Source organism: Oncorhynchus masou, chromosome 6, assembly GCF_036934945.1.
Source record: "Oncorhynchus masou masou isolate Uvic2021 chromosome 6, UVic_Omas_1.1, whole genome shotgun sequence".
NCBI classification, from domain to species: domain Eukaryota; kingdom Metazoa; phylum Chordata; class Actinopteri; order Salmoniformes; family Salmonidae; genus Oncorhynchus; species Oncorhynchus masou.
In genome coordinates, this window is record NC_088217.1 from 72,118,142 (window position 1) to 72,137,323 (window position 19,182).

A 19,182-nucleotide genomic window follows, 5' to 3' on the forward strand; every position below is an offset into this window, starting at 1 on the left:
TGGCTGTGGCATCCTGTCACCATATATCTATATGCATATCTATCAACATATTCATTCTGTCGTGGAATTCCTTTATCCATGTGGGCGTACAGTATGGATTAGATTTTGCAGTCAGCACAGAGAACACAGTCAGCTCAGACATGCTATTGTGTATCTGTATAGTAGCTATCTGCCCCTCCCCCCCATATGGAATAATGCCTGAGGAGTCAGGCACAGATCATTCAACACAGAGATCTAATAAAAGTCAGTGAGCGGGGGTGACATCGTATCATGTTTACATAAGTGCCTGTCTCCAGTCTTTGTCCCTATTCATTTCGCCCTTCCCTGACTGCCTCTGTGACTGCCTCATTTATGTCTGCCATCAGTCTGATCCCCAATCAGTGTCTGACTCAACCAGCCATTGCCTTATTATGTGTTCTGTCACATCATCCAGACTCCCGGCTGATCTCAGATCTGTTTATATTCTGGGCTATCACTGGCGCGGACCAATGAATCAGCTGATGGAGTTAGTATAACAATGCCCGAAGTCCCATAGCCCGAATAAGTGAGGCGGGCTAGACTGGGTGTGCATATATGTGTGTAGGGGAAAAAATATATTAGGCCTATCTGTGATTGGGTCCTGCTCTAGTCCCTTTGTGACAGATGCTTCCGTCGCCGGGCGCATGCCTCTCTCCAGATGGATTGTTCTTATTGGCTGTGACTCCTGTGGATGACTGCATGCCTCCTCGGCCCCTAGACTGTGGAAGAACAATGTAGACAGGGATTCCATTATGTCCTTATAATGCTCAGCGAAAAGAGACCTTCCCACCACACGCTATAGGAGATGAAGTGCTTGGCATTGCTGGTGTAATTCTCCCTCTATTGCTCATTGTCAGTAGTGGTGGATGGCAGTAATTTCAACAAGGATTGCTAGAAATGTGTTTTTTTTTAAACATTATATTGCTCTTGTTTCTGTACTTTTCAGTGCCTATTAAAGGAGGTTTCCCTGCAGTGACAGACACAGAGGAGCTAAAAGGCTTTAGAGATACTCAGTGGCTTGTTGAATTCATAATGTTTGTTTTTGTATGTTGGAGTGTCTGGCTGTATCGGGGGGTTCGGGTGTGGGTGCGTGTGTGTGTGTATGTGCTTGTGTGTTTATTGTGTACATGGTAGTGTGTGTGTGTGTGTGTGTGTGTGTGTGTGTGTGTGTGTGTGTGTGTGTGTGTGTGTGTGTGTGTGTGTGTGTGTGTGTGTGTGTGTGTGTGTGTGTGTGTGTGTGTGTGTGTGTGTGTGTGTGCATGTGATTTGTGTGTATCCTTGCATGTGTGTGTGTACCTGTCCTCTCATTGGATTATTATGTTTACATGGGAGCCAGAAATGTGTGGCGGTGGTCGCAGTGGCAGATGGGACATCTGTGTGGTCACTTTAATTAAGAGCTTACCAGCCAGCAAACCAGTCAGTCAGCAGGCTGCCCACACTGTCTTCAGCCTGAACCTTTGACCCACTTGATAATGCCAGCTCTGCACTCTTAAGTCACTGACACACACACACATACACATTGTGTGTAGTGCTTAGTTCAGGATGATTGAGCATATTGTGCCATCTTATAGTTGCATTATTTCATTATCCCACTAAAATCTGATTCTCCAGTGAAATAACCTTCCATTGTACCTGTTTTTTGTGTGCAGTGTAAACACTCCAAAGGAAATCAGACCCCTCAAAAGTGCCCCTGAAGCAAACCCGAACTGAAACCATCTCAAAAGGTGGTCTGAGTTCGGTTCTCTTGAATTCCGCTGTCCGGTTCACTTTTTTAGGGCAGTGTGAACACAAAGCTCCCCGGGTTCGCTTCTCATTATTCCGACATAACACACTGGACGACTGCAACACCGTTTCCTCTGACATAACATCTCCCATTGGTTTCACGAAAGAGAGAAGATGATGCTGTGTAGGTTCGAAGAAAAAACGTGCTGTTTTTGGATATTGATTAGCGATGCACAGACATTGCAACATTTGTGTGGAGTTTCGTACTGATACGATGTTCAGATCATTTTTTTTGCAATATATGATCTATAGGATGAGAGCCTTGTAAACTGTTTGTTTGATTATGGGGGTTGAATAGCGTAGGAAGACAACAACATATTTGGTGAATCAATGCTTGCTCTTAAAGGGGCATTGGGTGTACAATTTTCAATTACAGCATTATTTAACCTAAAGTTATTCTTCTGCTATTTATTCTGTTGTTAAAATTATCTTCTGATCATTATTATTATGTCTCATCTTTTAAATAAATGCAATCTATAAGCTTCCAAAATGTGAGTAGGTATATCTAGCTGTCTGATAACATGTTCTGATGGAATTGCTTGTCCTGCACTTTGTAAAACCCCAGAATACATTGAGTGAATGTTGGAAAAAAATATTAGTTCCTTTCTAAACATAACAATGTGTGTTGTTGTTTGTGCTGTTTTTTGTGTTGCACTGCTTTGCTTTATCTTGGCCAGGTCGCAGTTGTAAAGGAGAACTTGTTCTCAACTAGCCTACCTAGTTAAATAAAGGTGAAATAAAAAAGATGCGAATTCAAAGAGGACTCAGGCCACAAAATAGGTGAAGTGAATTGGCAAAACAGTTGAGTCCTCATTCAAAGACAAGGGCAGTAGGAATAGAAAGAGAATTGAGTTCTTTTGTTATTTTTTTTACCCAGAGTACACTTTAAAGAGGACTGAGATAGTTTATTTTAAAGAGGGCTGTATGTGAAAACACCCTTAAATAGACTGGAATCTATTTGACCCTTGGCAACAATTAATTTGAGTTTTGTTAATTGCGGCTCACGTGTGGCGCAGCGGTCTAAGGCAGTGCATCTCCATGCAAGAGGCGTCACAACAGTCCCTGGTTTGTATCCAGGCTGTATCACATCCCATAGGGCAGGACACAATTGGCCCAGCATTATCCGGGTTTGGCCGGGGTAGGCCGTAATTGTAAATAAGAATTGTTTCTTAACTGATGAAAGAAAGGTGAAATAAAATCGAAATTAAGTCACATTCAATGATGACCTCTTAATTAGATAAAGATCAAATACCACAAACACATATCAATATTTTGGTAACATTTTTATAGCCTGCAGGAATAATGCTTTATAACATGTTATGAGCCTTTATGGGCCAGTCTTAAAGGGCTATAATATGTTATGTCTGTCTATATGTAACAGAACCATTTTTTTCAGTCAAACTTCCTTAACATAACAGGACACCCTTTTTTGTGATGTTATTAGAAAGTCTGTTTTAGATTCGTCTTTCCACAGCTTGGTTTCATAGACTAGACGTAACATAGTAAACGTACATTCGGAATACTCAAATTAGTATGATATGTTATGTTTGGTATGGTTACTTAAGACAGAAACGAAAGTAGGGTGGTTGGTCGGGGTGGATGGGTAGGCGTATAATGCAAACGTCTAACAACCCAAATGTGACGTCTAGTAAACCAAAAGTTTTGAGTGTGAATCTCATCACGGACAACTTGAGCATTTGATCTAATTACCAACTTTTCAACTACTTACTACTTTTTTTAGCTACTTTGCAACTACTTAGCATGTTAGCTAACCCTTCCCCTAACTTTAACCCTACACTTAACTTCTAAATTTAAACCGAACTCCTAACCCAAACCCCTAGCCTAGCTAAAGTTAGCCACCTAGTTAGAATTCGTAATATATATTATGTTTTGCAAATTCGGAAACATATTGTACGTTTTGCAAATTCATCATATAAAATACGAATTGTAATTCGTAACATATTTTAAGAAATTGGTGATGGACATCCACAAATGAATGCATACCATATGAAATATAACATATCATACTAAATGGAGTGTCCCAGATTTATGTACAGAATAATACGAAATGCTCTGAGACCAGGTTGCTTTCCAATCTCCTGTTTTGGAAAACCAAGGTGTTATGTGCTGATATGAGAGAGTTATGTTAATGAGTTCTTGTTAGATCCATGGCACCTCGCTGTCTCCCTCCGTCCTTCACTCTGATCAGGGAATAGAGAAAACACACATCAGAGAAAGCCCAAGAGTGGTGCCAGACGAACCCCAGGGAAGCACAGCTTTTTACTAGCCCCAACGGGGATGTGTGTGTGCTTCCTGATGTGCCTCGGTGCTTTCTTTTCGGGAGGTGAATGTAAGGGCAGGAACCTGATCGAAACAATCGTTTAGTAGTGGGTCGTCTGGCTTTTTTCTCCGTTTTATACACAAAAAGACGTCATAGTCTCGGTTCCCAGTTTTTTGTTTTCCTTTGTGTTCATGTCTGTCCTCAGATCAGCAGGTCTGCATTCCTTAAGGGACTGGTCACTCACACACTCGAACCCCACCAACACACACACACCCTCCCCCATCCCTATCCAGCTGAGCATTAAAGGGGAGGAGACCCCAGCAGGAAGGTCACATGGTCGGCCCCTGACTTGGGTCAGCCCTCAGGGAGCTAGCTCTAGATTGGTCGTCATTAAAACTCAAGGATTAGTGGAAGACTTAGAGCCCACACAGTCCATCCTGTAGGTTATTTACACCCACAGGGGCCTGACACTGTAGAGAGAGGACAGAGGACAACGGGAAACCAACTAACAGGAGCCCTCTCAACTGCTCGAGGGCTGAAGTTTGAACAGTTAGTAGGACATGAGCAGAGTTACATGGACAAGTAGCGGGAGATGGAGGTGAAACAAGGTGGCCGTTTGGACTTTACAAAAGGTTGACTGGACTGGATTGTAAGGAGAGCCTGAGTCACATCACCCCCAGCAGTCTATCCCTCCTCCACCCCTCCCTCCTCCCTACAGTCAGACAGGATGTCCTGTGGACAGACATGGACCCAGGGGCCACTGGGGCCCCCCATCAAAGGCTTCCACTTAGGGCTTGGTCTGAAGATGAGGGAAGCAGTTTTCAGGTAATGAAAGATCCAGGCTCGCTCTGTTTCTCACTGTCTCTATTAATCTTCAACACTTGTCTAATATACCTTTCTGGAGACAGAACTTTGAAAACTCCGGGAGTACTCAGTTGCATGCTGGAGAACTCTTAAACCTGCACACTAAAGCCTATGTTTTTTTGTATAAGGTCATGGCCACCTGCAATAATATGCTGACTAATCAATGGCCTAACTCCAAGACACTTATCCACACTCTCCTTCTTGACTTTGAATCAGCTTTGTCTCTACAAGTTGAGTTCCTTGTCAGGATAAGGGAGGCATATGGACTACAGGCTTGTGAATACTAATAACAACAGCAGATGATGACTCTAGGTCTAGATTTACAACTCTGTGGAGTATTCTGTCTGCACGTTACTGGTGGTGGTTGGGGGGGTAGGATGACGTAAACAGACAGGAATGAGTGGATGGACGTTCAAGTCCAGACGTGTTGTTTGGAGAGTCATGCTTGGTTTCAGACTGTTGAAGCTGGCCCCCACAATTACCACAGACTGAGAGAGGGGAAGAGAGTAGAGAGACCATAGGGTCAGGCTATAAAAACACCACAGACCATGGTCATGTGCTTACCTTGTTAACGTGTTAGCGCGTTCCGGCCCACAGCTGTACCGGCAAGTTATCACCCGGCCACAGCGAGCTAGCTAACACACATATTCCCCTGATTTCCAATGAGCTCGGTGATTTCGTTTGTGTGCACTCACGTTTAGAGATCAATGCCCTTTTAGGCTAATCAAACACCCAATACCATTTGAAGCATTTCAAACTGGGCCCCTCGGTCGGAGCAGCTGCGGAGTTGATTGTGGCGCTGTTTCACACCTCGCACATCTGGTGGTGTCTTGAGGAAAAAACTGCCTCTTTGGTGTTCCACTCACAGCCGTCAGACTTTGCTGTTCCACTCACAGCCGTCAGACTTTGCTGTTCCACTCACAGCCGTCAGACTTTGCTGTTCCACTCACAGCCGTCAGACTTTGCTGTTCCACTCACAGCCGTCAGACTTTGCTGTTCCACTCACAGCCGTCAGACTTTGGTGTTCCACTCACAGCCGTCAGACTTTGCTGTTCCACTCACAGCCGTCAGACTTTGCTGTTCCACTCACAGCCGTCAGACTTTGCTGCCGTCAGACTTTGCTTTCCACTCACAGCCGTCAGACTTTGCTGTTCCACTCACAGCCGTCAGACTTTGCTGTTCCACTCACAGCCGTCAGACTTTGCTGTTCCACTCACAGCCGTCAGACTTTGCTGTTCCACTCACAGCCGTCAGACTTTGCTGTTCCACTCACAGCCGTCAGACTTTGCTTTGCTGTTCCACTCACAGCCGTCAGACTTTGCTGTTCCACTCACAGCCGTCAGACTTTGCTGTTCCACTCACAGCCGTCAGACTTTGCTGTTCCACTCACAGCCGTCAGACTTTGCTGTTCCACTCACAGCCGTCAGACTTTGCTGTTCCACTCACAGCAGCTTTGCTGTTCCACTCACAGCCGTCAGACTTTGCTGTTCCACTCACAGCCGTCAGACTTTGCTGTTCCACTCACAGCCGTCAGACTTTGCTGTTCCACACACAGCCGTCAGACACATTAGCGACGGATGGAAGACGGTTAGACTGATAATAAGTGTCAGTTCCATATTTAAACCACCCACTTTATTAGAGGGTTTGTTAGTTGCTGATGTCATTACATTTCTCCGTCCCCACCCTCCCTTGTGCCGCAATTAACCGAGTCACAGGAGTTCTAACGTAGTCGGGGAATTGGAATGATTGAGTTTATTTCGGGGGATTGGGGGAGGTTTTGAAATGACATTTCAGAGGCTGATCAACTTGGAGAGGTTATTCAGATGTAACCGTCTGTCTACCGTTACTGTATCGTGGTGACAGTGGAGGGGAGGTCACTCCGTTTATAAAAATATACTTATTACAGTGTGTGTTAGATTACACAGTGCTATCTGTAACAATGTCCGTAACCAAGACCTCCATGTTGATACACATACTCTACTTTGATCTGCACTCTTAAGTCACTGACACACACACACACACACACACACACACACACACACACACACACACACACACACACACACACACACACACACACACACACACACACACACACACACACACACACACACACACACACACACACACACACACACACACACACACACACTAATTCCCTTCCGCTACGGATTAACCATGTTGGTTGTGATGATATTTTACAGGCGTACTAAACGAGGTCAGATTACAAGCCTGTGTGAAAGTAGGGCATCCGTTGGTTCACACATGATCAAGGCTTTCCTGTCTTGCCACTGTTCAAAGGGCTGCCGCTGGGTAGGATGCAGACCAGCAGACTGCCTGTGGCACAGTGACATGGAATATGCAGTGACCTTATGGAAATTGTATGGATCTGGTGGCGGTGGCACTCGTCTGTGGCAGTCACGCAGGCAGTCACGCAGGCAGGCAAGGCAAGGCAAGGCAAGGCAAGGCAAGGCAAGGCAGGCGACACACGACACACAGGAGCTGTCTATGGTGTAATATGAACACCTGTCAGCACACGATCAGGCAAGTAGACTGATACACATGGTCAATGCATAGAGACACTTGTGCCTTAATAGCCGCTACTAAAGTCATTTATTTAGAAGGTTGAGCCAGTGAGGTTTCTGTCTGAATGTTCCCGAGAGCAACACTTTCTCCTCTATAGCCGTTGCTCGAGTGTCATTGGACGCTTCCGCCTTGTTCTGTTTATTTTGGCTCATTTTCAAAACCTATCAAGATGTCCACAGTACCGACTTGGATACACATGATCCCAAATGCTGACCAATAAGAACATCTGTTTTGATTGTTTACAGCGGGTCATTTCTTAGGGAATTCTCAGAGGTGTTCTCCTACCTCATCAAAATATCGAGAATAAAGGCGTTAACATGGCGCCTGCTCTAAAACCTGGCCAAAGTATTTTAATATATGGCTATGGGTATTACTGTACAGATGTATGAACATATTTAAACTCAACATGGGAGTCAAATCTAACTTGAAATGACCCTGTACTTTATTACATAGCAGCAATGCCAGGCACAGTGGATGCTTATGATAGGGAATGACAGAAGAGCCTGTACAAGGCCCTCAGCTGGGATAGGTTGTGTGTGGAGGGGAGAGAACCTGACCACAGGCCACCTTCTCCTCTCCATGCCCCAAGAGGAGCATCCAAGCAGGGGGAGGTTTGAGGACGTTGGGAGACAGCTGTGCTCCTGGTTTTGCTGTGGAGTAATCGGATTCATCCTGTCACCCTCCCTAAGTGTCTCCTCTGGGGCCCGTCAGTGATGTTCTGTGCAGCATGTGGGCCACACATGCTACCCTTCACACACACACACACACACACACACACACACACACACACACACACACACACACACACACACACACACACACACACACACACACACACACACACACACACACACACACACACACACACACACACACACACAACTCTACCACCCTATCACAGATCCTCCGGGAGCCTCCGAGGGCGAGAGGCCTCTGCTCATATGGGGCCCCTTGGCTCCCAGCATACTGCTAACTGCTTCCTATGGCCAGAGATGTACATGTGGAAAAAACATAATGGATTTGCTTGAACTCCATCCTCAACTAAAGGAGGGACAAGAGGTGGAAGAACGAGAGGATTGTGTTTTCAAGAGGAATTAACTCAAGTCTTATCCATATGTCCATGCAGTGACTTTTTGGTCGCATGTTTGTGAGAATTGTACCCTATGTGACACGGTACTTCACTCAAATGAAATGAAAATGGTGGCAGAAAAACAGGAGACTGTAAAACAGTGACATGACTGCCTTGGTCTGCCTGGCCTCTGACTGTCTCACTCGTCCCTTTGGTGTCCCCCTGCCTCCCCGCCATGCATGTCTCACTGTCAGGGGTCAAAGGTGACTTGAAAGAGCAAGTGGTCCTAGGGTTTAAGGAATTTGTAATGCTGTGTCAAAGGGGAACGATGCCCCCCCCCACACCATTTTCCACTTTAAACAAAACTGGATGTGTATCGCCTGGTCAGAGAACGAGTGTAGAGACCCCAACAGCATTTGTCCTGAGGGCTTTATTAGGGGTCCAGGTCACTCAGTCCCCTCTAGGTTAGGAGGAGAGAGTAGAGGCCAGTAGAGTCCCCATTACAATGACCCATTCTGGTCGAAAAACACTAAACAAAAGTTTGAAAGAGGATTTAAAAAAAAGTGGCTTAGCTTAATCTATCGCCCTGCCGGGCAATTACATGCATTTACAGAGGTGGAGGAGATTTAGTGGAAAAAAGTGTTCAACCTGAAAAATGGAACTTCAAGAATGCTGAGTCGGATAGTTTGGGTGAGTTTTCCTGGATCTGCTGCCAGGTAAAGATAAGGCAAGGATAATATTTATCCATCAAGTCATGGTGACCCCTCGTGACCCCAATCCAGCCACAACCTGATGATTGTTCTCTACTCTTTTTTTTTTAGCGGGGGGGCTCAAGACTTTTCAAATTATGCCTTTGTCAAACCTTCTTAATGGGGGTTTGGGAGAGCTCAGCTCACAATACCGTGTTGATGGAGTGGGAGTTTGGTCCAGGGCATTTCCCTATGCGCCCGAGGCCGCAGTAGCCAGGTAGACCAATCCAACCCATGAGCTCATGGTCTCACTCTTTATCTATCATGTTAATATGTGTCCTGAGAAATAAGTCTGTTTGTCTTTCAGTCTGTCTTCCTGTCTGTCAAGTTGTGCTATTATTGCTTGTGTACAGTATTGCCATGACGACACAGCAGTGATTTACATAGCAATAGAAAGTGTTGGTTTCAACTCAGCCTCCCTAATCCCTGGCAGCCAATAAAGCTCCATGTCTGCTGTCCATCCATCCATCCCTCACACTCATCCCAGGCTGAGTGATCCCTATCCTGGCTTCCCCCCTGTGGCCACAGACCTGATCCCTGGTCGTAGCCTAGCCGCAGCCTAGCGTCGACGCAGCAGGGGCTGTCCTCCTCTGGCTCAGGCTTCACATGGGACATATGGGAAAGGGTTTCCCTCCCTCCCCCTTTACTTCTCCCTCCCTTTGGTCTTCTTCCCTTACCAGACTATGGTCCTGATTGGGACAGCGTTGGGATTGGATAATAACCCACCACAAGGCAGGCCACCTCATAGAAAGCGAGACTGGTTGAGACTGGCTGGCAGGTTGTGTGTGGTTCATGATTCCAACGCAGCGACCAGCTAACGGACGACCAACCAAACGTGCTGGCAGTGTCTGTTAGATGGGAAAAGCACTCAGGCTTGTATGATTCTTGAATGGCCTATTTTAGTGGACCCACATTTTGATCTGTGTCTGGGTCATCCGGTGACACTCTGAGAGCTGAGTGCTGAGAGCAGGCTGGCTGGTCCGTCTGCTTGTCCCCATGGAGCTTAGGGAAGTGTGCACGGTGTTTGTGGCATTGTTTAGGAGAAGGGATGTTTGTAAGAACCAGAATGGACCCAAAATCAGCAAAATGGGGTAAGTCGGACTGAGGCAATCTGATCAGTGTGAGCGTTTAAAGATCTGTGTGTTTGTGTGTGTGTCATTCTTTTTGCTAAATCCTTGGTTGTGCATGAAGCATTGTTAGAGGTACCTCTGAGAATTCATTTAATTTGACTTGTATCCGTTCTACACCCGGAATAGCGCTTGATCGTTTTCATTGACAGGTGATAAAAATGGCGTCCCATTTGAAGTCTGGACGGCGGTGAACGTTTTCATGACTTTAATGGCAGGAAGCTGCAAATCTGTGTTTCAATGTTCGGGCCATCTGAAAGTGGCTGAGATATGAGTAATGTGAGACACAGGACGCAGGGGAGACCGCCACACAGGGTGTTCTACTTCTAACAGGCCATTTTGGTCCATCAATGGTTTGCATGTTCTGACGACTTGTCAAACACACCTCATTCAGCTCATTCAGACGTCTGGCTTCCTTCCCCTATTGGATTTACTTGAAGTTATATATATATATGAGTGTGTGTGTGTGTGTGTGTGTGTGTGTGTGTGTGTGTGTGTGTGTGTGTGTGTGTGTGTGTGTGTGTGTGTGTGTGTGTGTGTGTGTGTGTGTGTGTGTGTGTGTGTGTGTGTGTGTGCGTGCGTGCATGTTTTACTTATACCTCGGCTTGGAAATTGATTGGAGACTTAATTGTACTTCCTGGCTGTTGCCGACGTGTTTGAAATTCAGCTGGTGCAGTCTGGGGGTCAAACGAGTCAGGCTTTGCTTTCCTCAATCCATCTATCCCTGCATCCTTCCCTTCCTCCCTCCTTTTCTCCAGCAAGGTCCTCAATAGAAGGTCATTTACAACCACTGAGATTGTAACCACATTAAGTAAGGGCTGTTTGGACACAGATTTAAGCTTTGATTCTACACAAAAAAAACAATCTTTCACATCTTTTTTCACAAAGGTTGTTATCAGCTCTAATGGTTTGGGTTGACATCTAGTGGAGTTGATAAGTGTTTCACACTAAAATAGGAAATTCCCAACAGATTTTAAATGGCAATGTTATTACATTTAGTATAATAGACAAGGTTAATGGCTCAAGTTGTTAGGCCAGTCTAATTATTTTTTTTATCCCTATGTAAATTGAATTGAAGTGATATCATATTCACACTATATACAACACATGTGCGACTTGAGGATGTTTTGAAATTGTCGATGGATTACAGTTATGATCCTAATCCAAGTTTATTATTAGAGATAAATTAAATAAACACTCAGAATCTTTGAAACCATTCTCACTCTATTTGATTACATATAAAACCATACAAAATGTAATACAAACGTTAAAAGCATTATGCACTTGAAACAACCTCGCAGATCTCCCTCCCCTGTCCTCACCAATTCTACTGCTAAATAGCTTCAGAAAACACTATAATTCCTAATCAGTACACCATCAAAATGTGATTATCAGGGGTAATTGTCCAAGACAGTCCTATTTGTGATGCTCCCCCCAGATGAATCGTAGGGAGAAATGTGTTTAGAATTAATGGGAGCTAAACTTGAACCCACCTTTTCAAGTTTACAGAGACAATAGAACTAGGTCACTGTGTGGTCACTGTGTGTGTAGCTGCATCAATCTACTTTAGTCATGTATGGTGATGAGGGATGAGATGTGTCATATGTAAATTGTAGGTTAGTAGCTGAAAAAACACCTGAGAAAGATTTGTTTGGCTTTCCTCTCATATGTAGGTTTTGAATGCCAATGTGGCAGCATTACGACTTGTCATAGCGTTGCGACATGTCATAGAATACCGACTTTTCAGTAGCATTACAGTACTTATCATAGCATTACGACTTGTCATAACATTACAACTTGTCATAGCTTTATGAACTGTCATAGCATTACGACATGTCATAGCATTAAATCAAATCAAATTGTATTGTCACATGCTTTGTAAACAACAGGTGTAGGCTAACAGTGAAATGCTCACTTACGGGCCCTTCCAAACAATGTAGAGAGAAAAAAACGAGAAATACTAGAAAAATAATAGGCCAACATGAGGAATAAATACACAATGAGTAACAATAACAGGGTTATATACACAGGGTACCAGTACAGAGTCCATGTGCAGGGGTACGAGGTAATTGAGGTAGATTTGTCCTGTACAGTACATATTTATTTTATTTTATTAATTTGACCATTTAAATAAACAAGCACACATAAAACTTAAAAGCCATACATGCACATTAATAAAATCATGGAGGATAACACACAATAAAGTCTGGGACTTATTTCCATTGTGGTCCTCTTGAGACAAGATGGCTGGACAAGATCAAACACAGTATGGCAGTGAAATAATAAAACAAAAACATAGAAGAAGAACATCTATCTCATCAAAAACAGAGAAGAAGAACATCTATCTCATCATTCCAGTTACATCATAGGGCTTATTCATATGGGCACAGAAGACATCAAACATATTTTTACTTTATTTTTTTACAGCTGTCCAGAGAGGACGTTGTTTTTATAGGCAGAGGCAACTCATTCCATTCTGAGGCTCCAGTATACAAGACCGTATCTTTTCCAGCATTACTCCTGAACCTGTATAAGCATACATCAGCAACACCTGATCTGATGCTGTGATTGTGTGCATCCCTAACATGAGGAAAGTAATCACTTAGATATCTGGGCGTAGGACCATAAATACTCCTGTAAACCAAACCTAGTCTAATCTGGGACACACTAGCCTCAACAGGCCGCCAGTTTAGTTCCTGAAAGCAGCTCCTGCCTATGTGAGAATGTGGACTCACCTTCAATACTACCCTGATCAGCTTATTCTGGGCTATCTGGAGCTTCCCCTGCATAAGTTTAGATAAGCCGCCAAACCAGGAAGTACTAGCATAGTCAAAATGGCATTGAATGAGGGCAGTAGCTAGCACTTTCATGGAGTCATTATCAAGCAGCTTGGACTTTCTAGCCAAAAACGTCCTGGGATTAAGTGCTGGCATTAACCTTCCCTAGCACCTTATTGGCCCTGCTCACACGTCCCAAGCTTCAATCAAGGATACATCCCAGTAGCTAACAGAGGTTTTAGTAGTCAGCACCTCACCCCCTAACTCCACTCTGATTTCAGATGACCTACACAATTTAGGTCTGGATCAAAAAAATAAATTGCTTCAGTTTTCCCTAAGTGCAGAGATAGCTTATTATCTCCAAGCCATTTGCTAATGTTAGTGAGCTCTGTGCTAAGTATGCTCTCCAACATAGTTTTACTTTTGTGAGACACCAGAAGTGTAGCGTCATCCGCATAAAGAAAAAGACAGCAAGAACAAGCATCTTTCATATCGTTAACATACAATAAAAACAGCAGAGGCCCAAGCACGCTCCCCTGCGGAACGCCACAACTCATTGGTTTTAACTGAGACAGTGAACCATCAACCCTCTACTACTTGCTCCCTTCCTGATAAATAGGACTTTACCCAGCCTAGAGGGATACTGCTTAACCCCAGCGCCTCCAGTTTGGAGATTAGGAGAAAGTGGTTAACTGTATCAAAGGCCTTCTGTAGGTCAAGCAGTACCATTCCACACAGATTTAACTCCTCAATCTCTTTCCTGATGAAGTCAGTCAAGTAAAGTAGACATGAATCAGTGGAGTATGTTTTTCTAAAACCCGACTGAAAATCATACATTAGACCCTGTTTGTTAAAACATATTCATACATTTGCTCATGTACATTTCTCTCCAGGATCTTTGATGTTACACAGAGGTTAGATACAAGCCTATAATTCCCAGGGTCAGACTTTATCTCCTTATACAGAGGTATAACTTTAGCTTGTTTCATGTCCCTGGGAAAGGTGCCTTGTTATGGATAGGGATAAAGTGACATATAGTCAACAGTAGCAGCAGTGTATGTGATGAGTCAAAAGATACAGTATGCAGATATTCAGGGTAGCTACGGGTTAACTATTTAACAAACGATTAGAAAAGCTATTCAGCAGAGCATTACAGCTAGTCCTGGACATTCCTTATTCATTGAATATCATTTTGACAGTCACAGTGTCACGGCTGTTGAAGGAAGAGTACCAAGGTGCAGCGTGGTGAGCGTACATGTTCTTTTATTAATTCAAATGATGCCGAACAAAACAATAAACACTACAAAAACCATGAAGCTGAAGGCTATGTGCCCTAAACAAAGTCAACTTCCCACAAAGACAGGTGGGAAAAGGGCTACCAAACTATGGTTCTCAATCAGAGACAACGATAGACAGCTGCCTCTGATTGAGAACCACACCCGGCCAAACACAAAGAAATAGAACACATAGAAATAAAGAAACTAGAATTCCCACCCTAGTCACACCCTGGCCTAACCAAAATAGAGAATAAAAGCCTCTCTATGGCCAGGGCGTGACACACACTATGGAGTCAGGCACCTTGTAGCTCAGCATGTATTATGAAGTCAGACTTTGGTACCACTCTGCAGTGGCTTCCATCCACATCCATATGGTCCCTTTATCCCCCTCTGCTCTCTCTGATTATATGGTGCACATACAGGACCCTGTGACTTCAAACAGTCTGGGGAATCCATTGCATGTTGAAGTCATTCCCCTCAATCGGCACTGCAAGTCTTTGTGCGCCTGTGTATAAGTGCATATGTACTGCAGGGGACTGTTTCTGCCCATCTCTCTTGGCCAGGCTGTATATTTGGGATTGAGCCTGGGCTTGTCCAGCATTGCTGGTTGGGACTTTGAGGCACACCATGTGCTCTCATGATCTGCCCTGAATCAGCCCCCATTAAAAAACACACAGAGACCCTTTCAAGTGCTGGCTAGCCGCAGCCACCAGACCTCCAGCCTAGAGCCCCTAGTCCTCATCCACAACACAGGCCAACCAGAGGAGAGGAACATCAAAGGCCCCCATCATCCTGTCATTTAGCCATGTGGAGGTCACCGGGGTCAGACCACTGCCTCTCTACACAGTGATGTTCTGTCTGTCTGGTAATGTGGCGGAGAATGTGGAGAATTTGATTTGAATGTGTTTTTTAGAGGGAAGAAAAAATCTTGAGGGAATGAAATAGTGAAATAAAGTTGTTTTGATAAAGCAGGATTTCAAAAATATTTTTGATAACATTTATAATATGGTATCAATGTAAATATTGGGTAAATAATGCCTTTGCTCTCCTATTCATCTAGTGAATCAAAGTAAGGATCAGGAGATATTCCTTACGACATGATCTGACCAGTAAATAATTCATGACCCTGGTCATACTGTAGACACACCAGTATATTTGTAAAGAGGATGACTGAATCCCAGTGTATTTCAGCTCAGCCATATTGGATCCAAAACCCACCCGTCCCCTCTTGTGTCGCTGGCCCTAAACCAATCTCCCCCTTCTTCTTCTCCCTCTGTTTGTGTGTGTGTGTGTGTGTGTGTGTGTGTGTGTATGTGTGTGTGCGCGTGCGTGCGTGCGTGCGTGCGTGCGTGTGTGTGTGTGTGCGTGTGCGTGTGCGTGTGCGTGTGTGTGTGCAGGATGGAAGAGACAGTGCGGACGCTGCTGCAGAACCAGGGGGTGCTGGAGCAAACAGCCGTGGACACTGTGGACATCATGAAGGACTACAAGGTAACACCGAACTGTACAGCACTTCTCCAACATGGGCTCTCCTTCCTGCTCTTTATAAAGCCAAACCGTAGAGGCTTGTGTAGGAGAAATACTTTGTTTGGTAACACATAGACCATACATTAGGATAAGTTGTTGTTATTCACCATCAATTAGGAGTGGCCTTACTATTATATATATGCAGATAGATTGTGGCTTCCATCAATGTAATTGTCTGAATCTTTACCATTCCCCCATATGTACAGTTGAAGGCAGAAGTTTACATACACTTCGGTTGGAGTCATTAAAACTTGTTTTTCAACCACTCAACAAATTTCTTGTAAACAAACTATAGTTCGGCATGTCGGTTAGGACATCTACTTGCATGCATGACACAAGTCATTTTTCCTAACATTGTTTACCAACAGATTATTTCACTTATAATTCACTGTCTCACAATTCCAGTGGTTCAGAAGTTTACATACACTAGGGTTGACTGTGCCTTTAAACAGCTTGGAAAAATCCAGAAAATTATGTCATGGCTTTAGAAGCTTCTGATAGGCTAATTTACATCATTTGAGTCAATTGGAGGTGTACCTGTGGATATATTTCAAGGCCTACCTCCAAACTCAGTGCCTCTTTGCTTGACATCATGGGAAAATCAAAAGAAATCAGCCAAGACCTCAGAAAAAAAACATTGTAGACCTCCACATGTCTGGTTCATCATTAGGAACATTTTCCAAACACCTGAAGGTACCACATTCATCTATACAAACATAAGTACACAAGTATAAACACCATGGGACCACGCGGCCGCCATACCACTCAGGAAGAAGACGCGTTCTGTCTCCTAGAGATGAATGTACTTTGGTGCGAAAAGTGCAAATCAATCCCAGATCAACAGCAAAGGACCTTGTGAAGATGCTGGAGGAAACAGGTGCAAAAGTATCTATATCCACAGTAAAACTAGTCCAATATCAACATAACCTGAAAGGCCGCTCAGCAAGGAAGAAGCCACTGCTCCAAAACTGCACATGGGGACAATGATCATACTTTTTGGAGAAATGTCCTCTGGTCTGATGAAATAAAAATAGAACTGTTTGGCCATTTTGACCATCATTATGTTTGGAGGAAAAAGGGGGAGGCTGGCAAGCCAAAGAACACCATCCCAACCATGAAGCACGGGGGTGGCAGCATCATGTTGTGGTGGTGCTTTGCTGAACGAGGGACTGGTGCACAAAATAGATGGCATCATGAGGGAGTAAAATGATGTGGATACATTGAAGCAACATCTCAAGACATCAGTCAGGAAGTTAAAGCTTGGTCCAGATGGGTCTTCCAAATGGACAATGACCCCAAGCATACTTCCAAAGGTGTGGCAAAATAGCTTAAGGACAATACAGTCAAGGTATTGGAGTGGCCATCACAAAGCCTTGACCTCAATCCTATAGAAAATTTGTGGACAGAACTGAAAAAGCGTGTGCGAACAAGGAGGCCTACAAACCTGACACAGTTACACCAGCTCTGTCAGGAGGAATGGGCCAAAATTCACCCAACTTATTGTGGGAAGCTTGTGGAAGGCTACCGAAATGTTTAACCCAATTTAAACAATTTAAAGGCAATGCTACCAAATACTAATTGAGTGTATGTAAACTTCTGACCCACTGGGAATGTGATGAAAGAAATAAAAGCTGAAATAAATGATTCTCTCTACTATTATTCTGACATTTCACATTCTTAAAATAAAGTGGTGATTCTAACTGACCTAAAATAGGGAATTCTTACTAGGATTAAATGTCAGGAATTGTGAAAAACAAAGTTTAAATGTTTTTGGCTAAGGTGTATGTAAACTTCCGACTTCAACTGTGTGTTAAATATACATTACCGTTCAAAAGTTTGGGTTTACTTAGAAAGGTCCTTGTCTTTGAAAGAAACACACATTTTCTGTCCATTAAAATAACATAAAATTGATCAGAAATACACTGTAGACATTGTTAATGTTGTAATCGACTATTGTCACTGGAAATGGAAGATTTTTTTATGGAAGATCTACGTAGGCGTACAGAGGCCCATTATCAGCAACCATTACTTCTATGTTCCAATGGCACGTTGTGTTAGCTAATCCAAGTTTATCATTTTAAAAGACTAATTGATCATTAGAAAACCTTTTTGCAATTATGTTAGCACAGCTGAAAACTGTGCCAACTAAACTGGCCTTCTTTAGACTAGTTGAGTATCTGGAGCATGAGCATTTGTGTGTCCAATTACAGGCTCGATTACAGGTTTCTTCTGAAACTCGTCAGTCTATTCTTGTTGTGACACATGAAGGCTATTTCATGCGAGAAATTGCCAAGAACCTGAAGATCTTGTACAATGCTGTGTACTACTCCCTCCACAGAACAGCGCAAACCAGAATAGAAAGAGGAGTGGGAGGCCCTGGTGCGCAAGAGGACAAGTACAGTACATTAGTGTGACTAGTTTGAGAAACAGTGAAGAGGCGTCTCTGGGATGCTGGCCTTGCGAAGAAAAAGCTACGGTATATTTTTGTGTGGATTTTTGCTTGTGCTGCTCCTTAGATACTCAAAGTATCTCACAGAGCTATTGACACAGAAGGTCCTTTAATTATCCATGTGAAATTACGCTCATTTAATTATGCCCAAGTGACCTTTCAAACAGCATCCTAGGGAAAAAAGTGGAACTGTGTGAGCTAGAAGCAGTTCGGTTGTGTTACGGTTCGGGGAGGTTGATAAAGGTCATACCATTACAGTTCATGGAGGTCATGTCTTGTACTAGTATGATTCATGCCACATTTGAAATGCAATTTAGCTTCAACCTTTTCATTTCCAAGTGCGTTAACAATAAGTAAGCGAATTCACCTCAGTGCATTGTACGTATCTCTCAAATGCAAAACGTTCTTCGGACTTCTGGACTCCCAGTGATGACTACGTTACGTCATTAGTATGGTGGGCCTGCTATGCCTTTAGAAACCGATCATAAATGGTAAAGTGTAAAAAAAACAGGCAGGAAGTGTAAAAAATGTGCATCATAATGGGAAATGGAGGTATGGCGGTATACATTTCATTAAGCCTAACACATGCATTAGCTAGATTTATTGTGGGTGAACGTAGGGAGTATAACCCTATGGCTGAATCCCCTATTCCTTATATAGAGCACCATTTTTGACCAGG

The 19,182-nt window shown here is 43.7% G+C and overlaps 1 protein-coding gene across 3 annotated transcripts in view; it reads left to right on the plus strand.

The window, feature by feature from the left end:
• LOC135542580 (nck-associated protein 5-like) overlaps positions 1-19,182 on the plus strand; it is a 188,791-nt gene that overhangs the window by 109,586 nt on the left and 60,023 nt on the right. For all 3 annotated transcript variants that reach the window (XM_064969668.1, XM_064969670.1, XM_064969669.1), the window contains one exon: positions 15,928-16,018. In XM_064969668.1, coding sequence (XP_064825740.1) covers positions 15,928-16,018 — 91 coding nt within the window. The remainder of the gene's footprint in view (positions 1-15,927; positions 16,019-19,182) is intronic.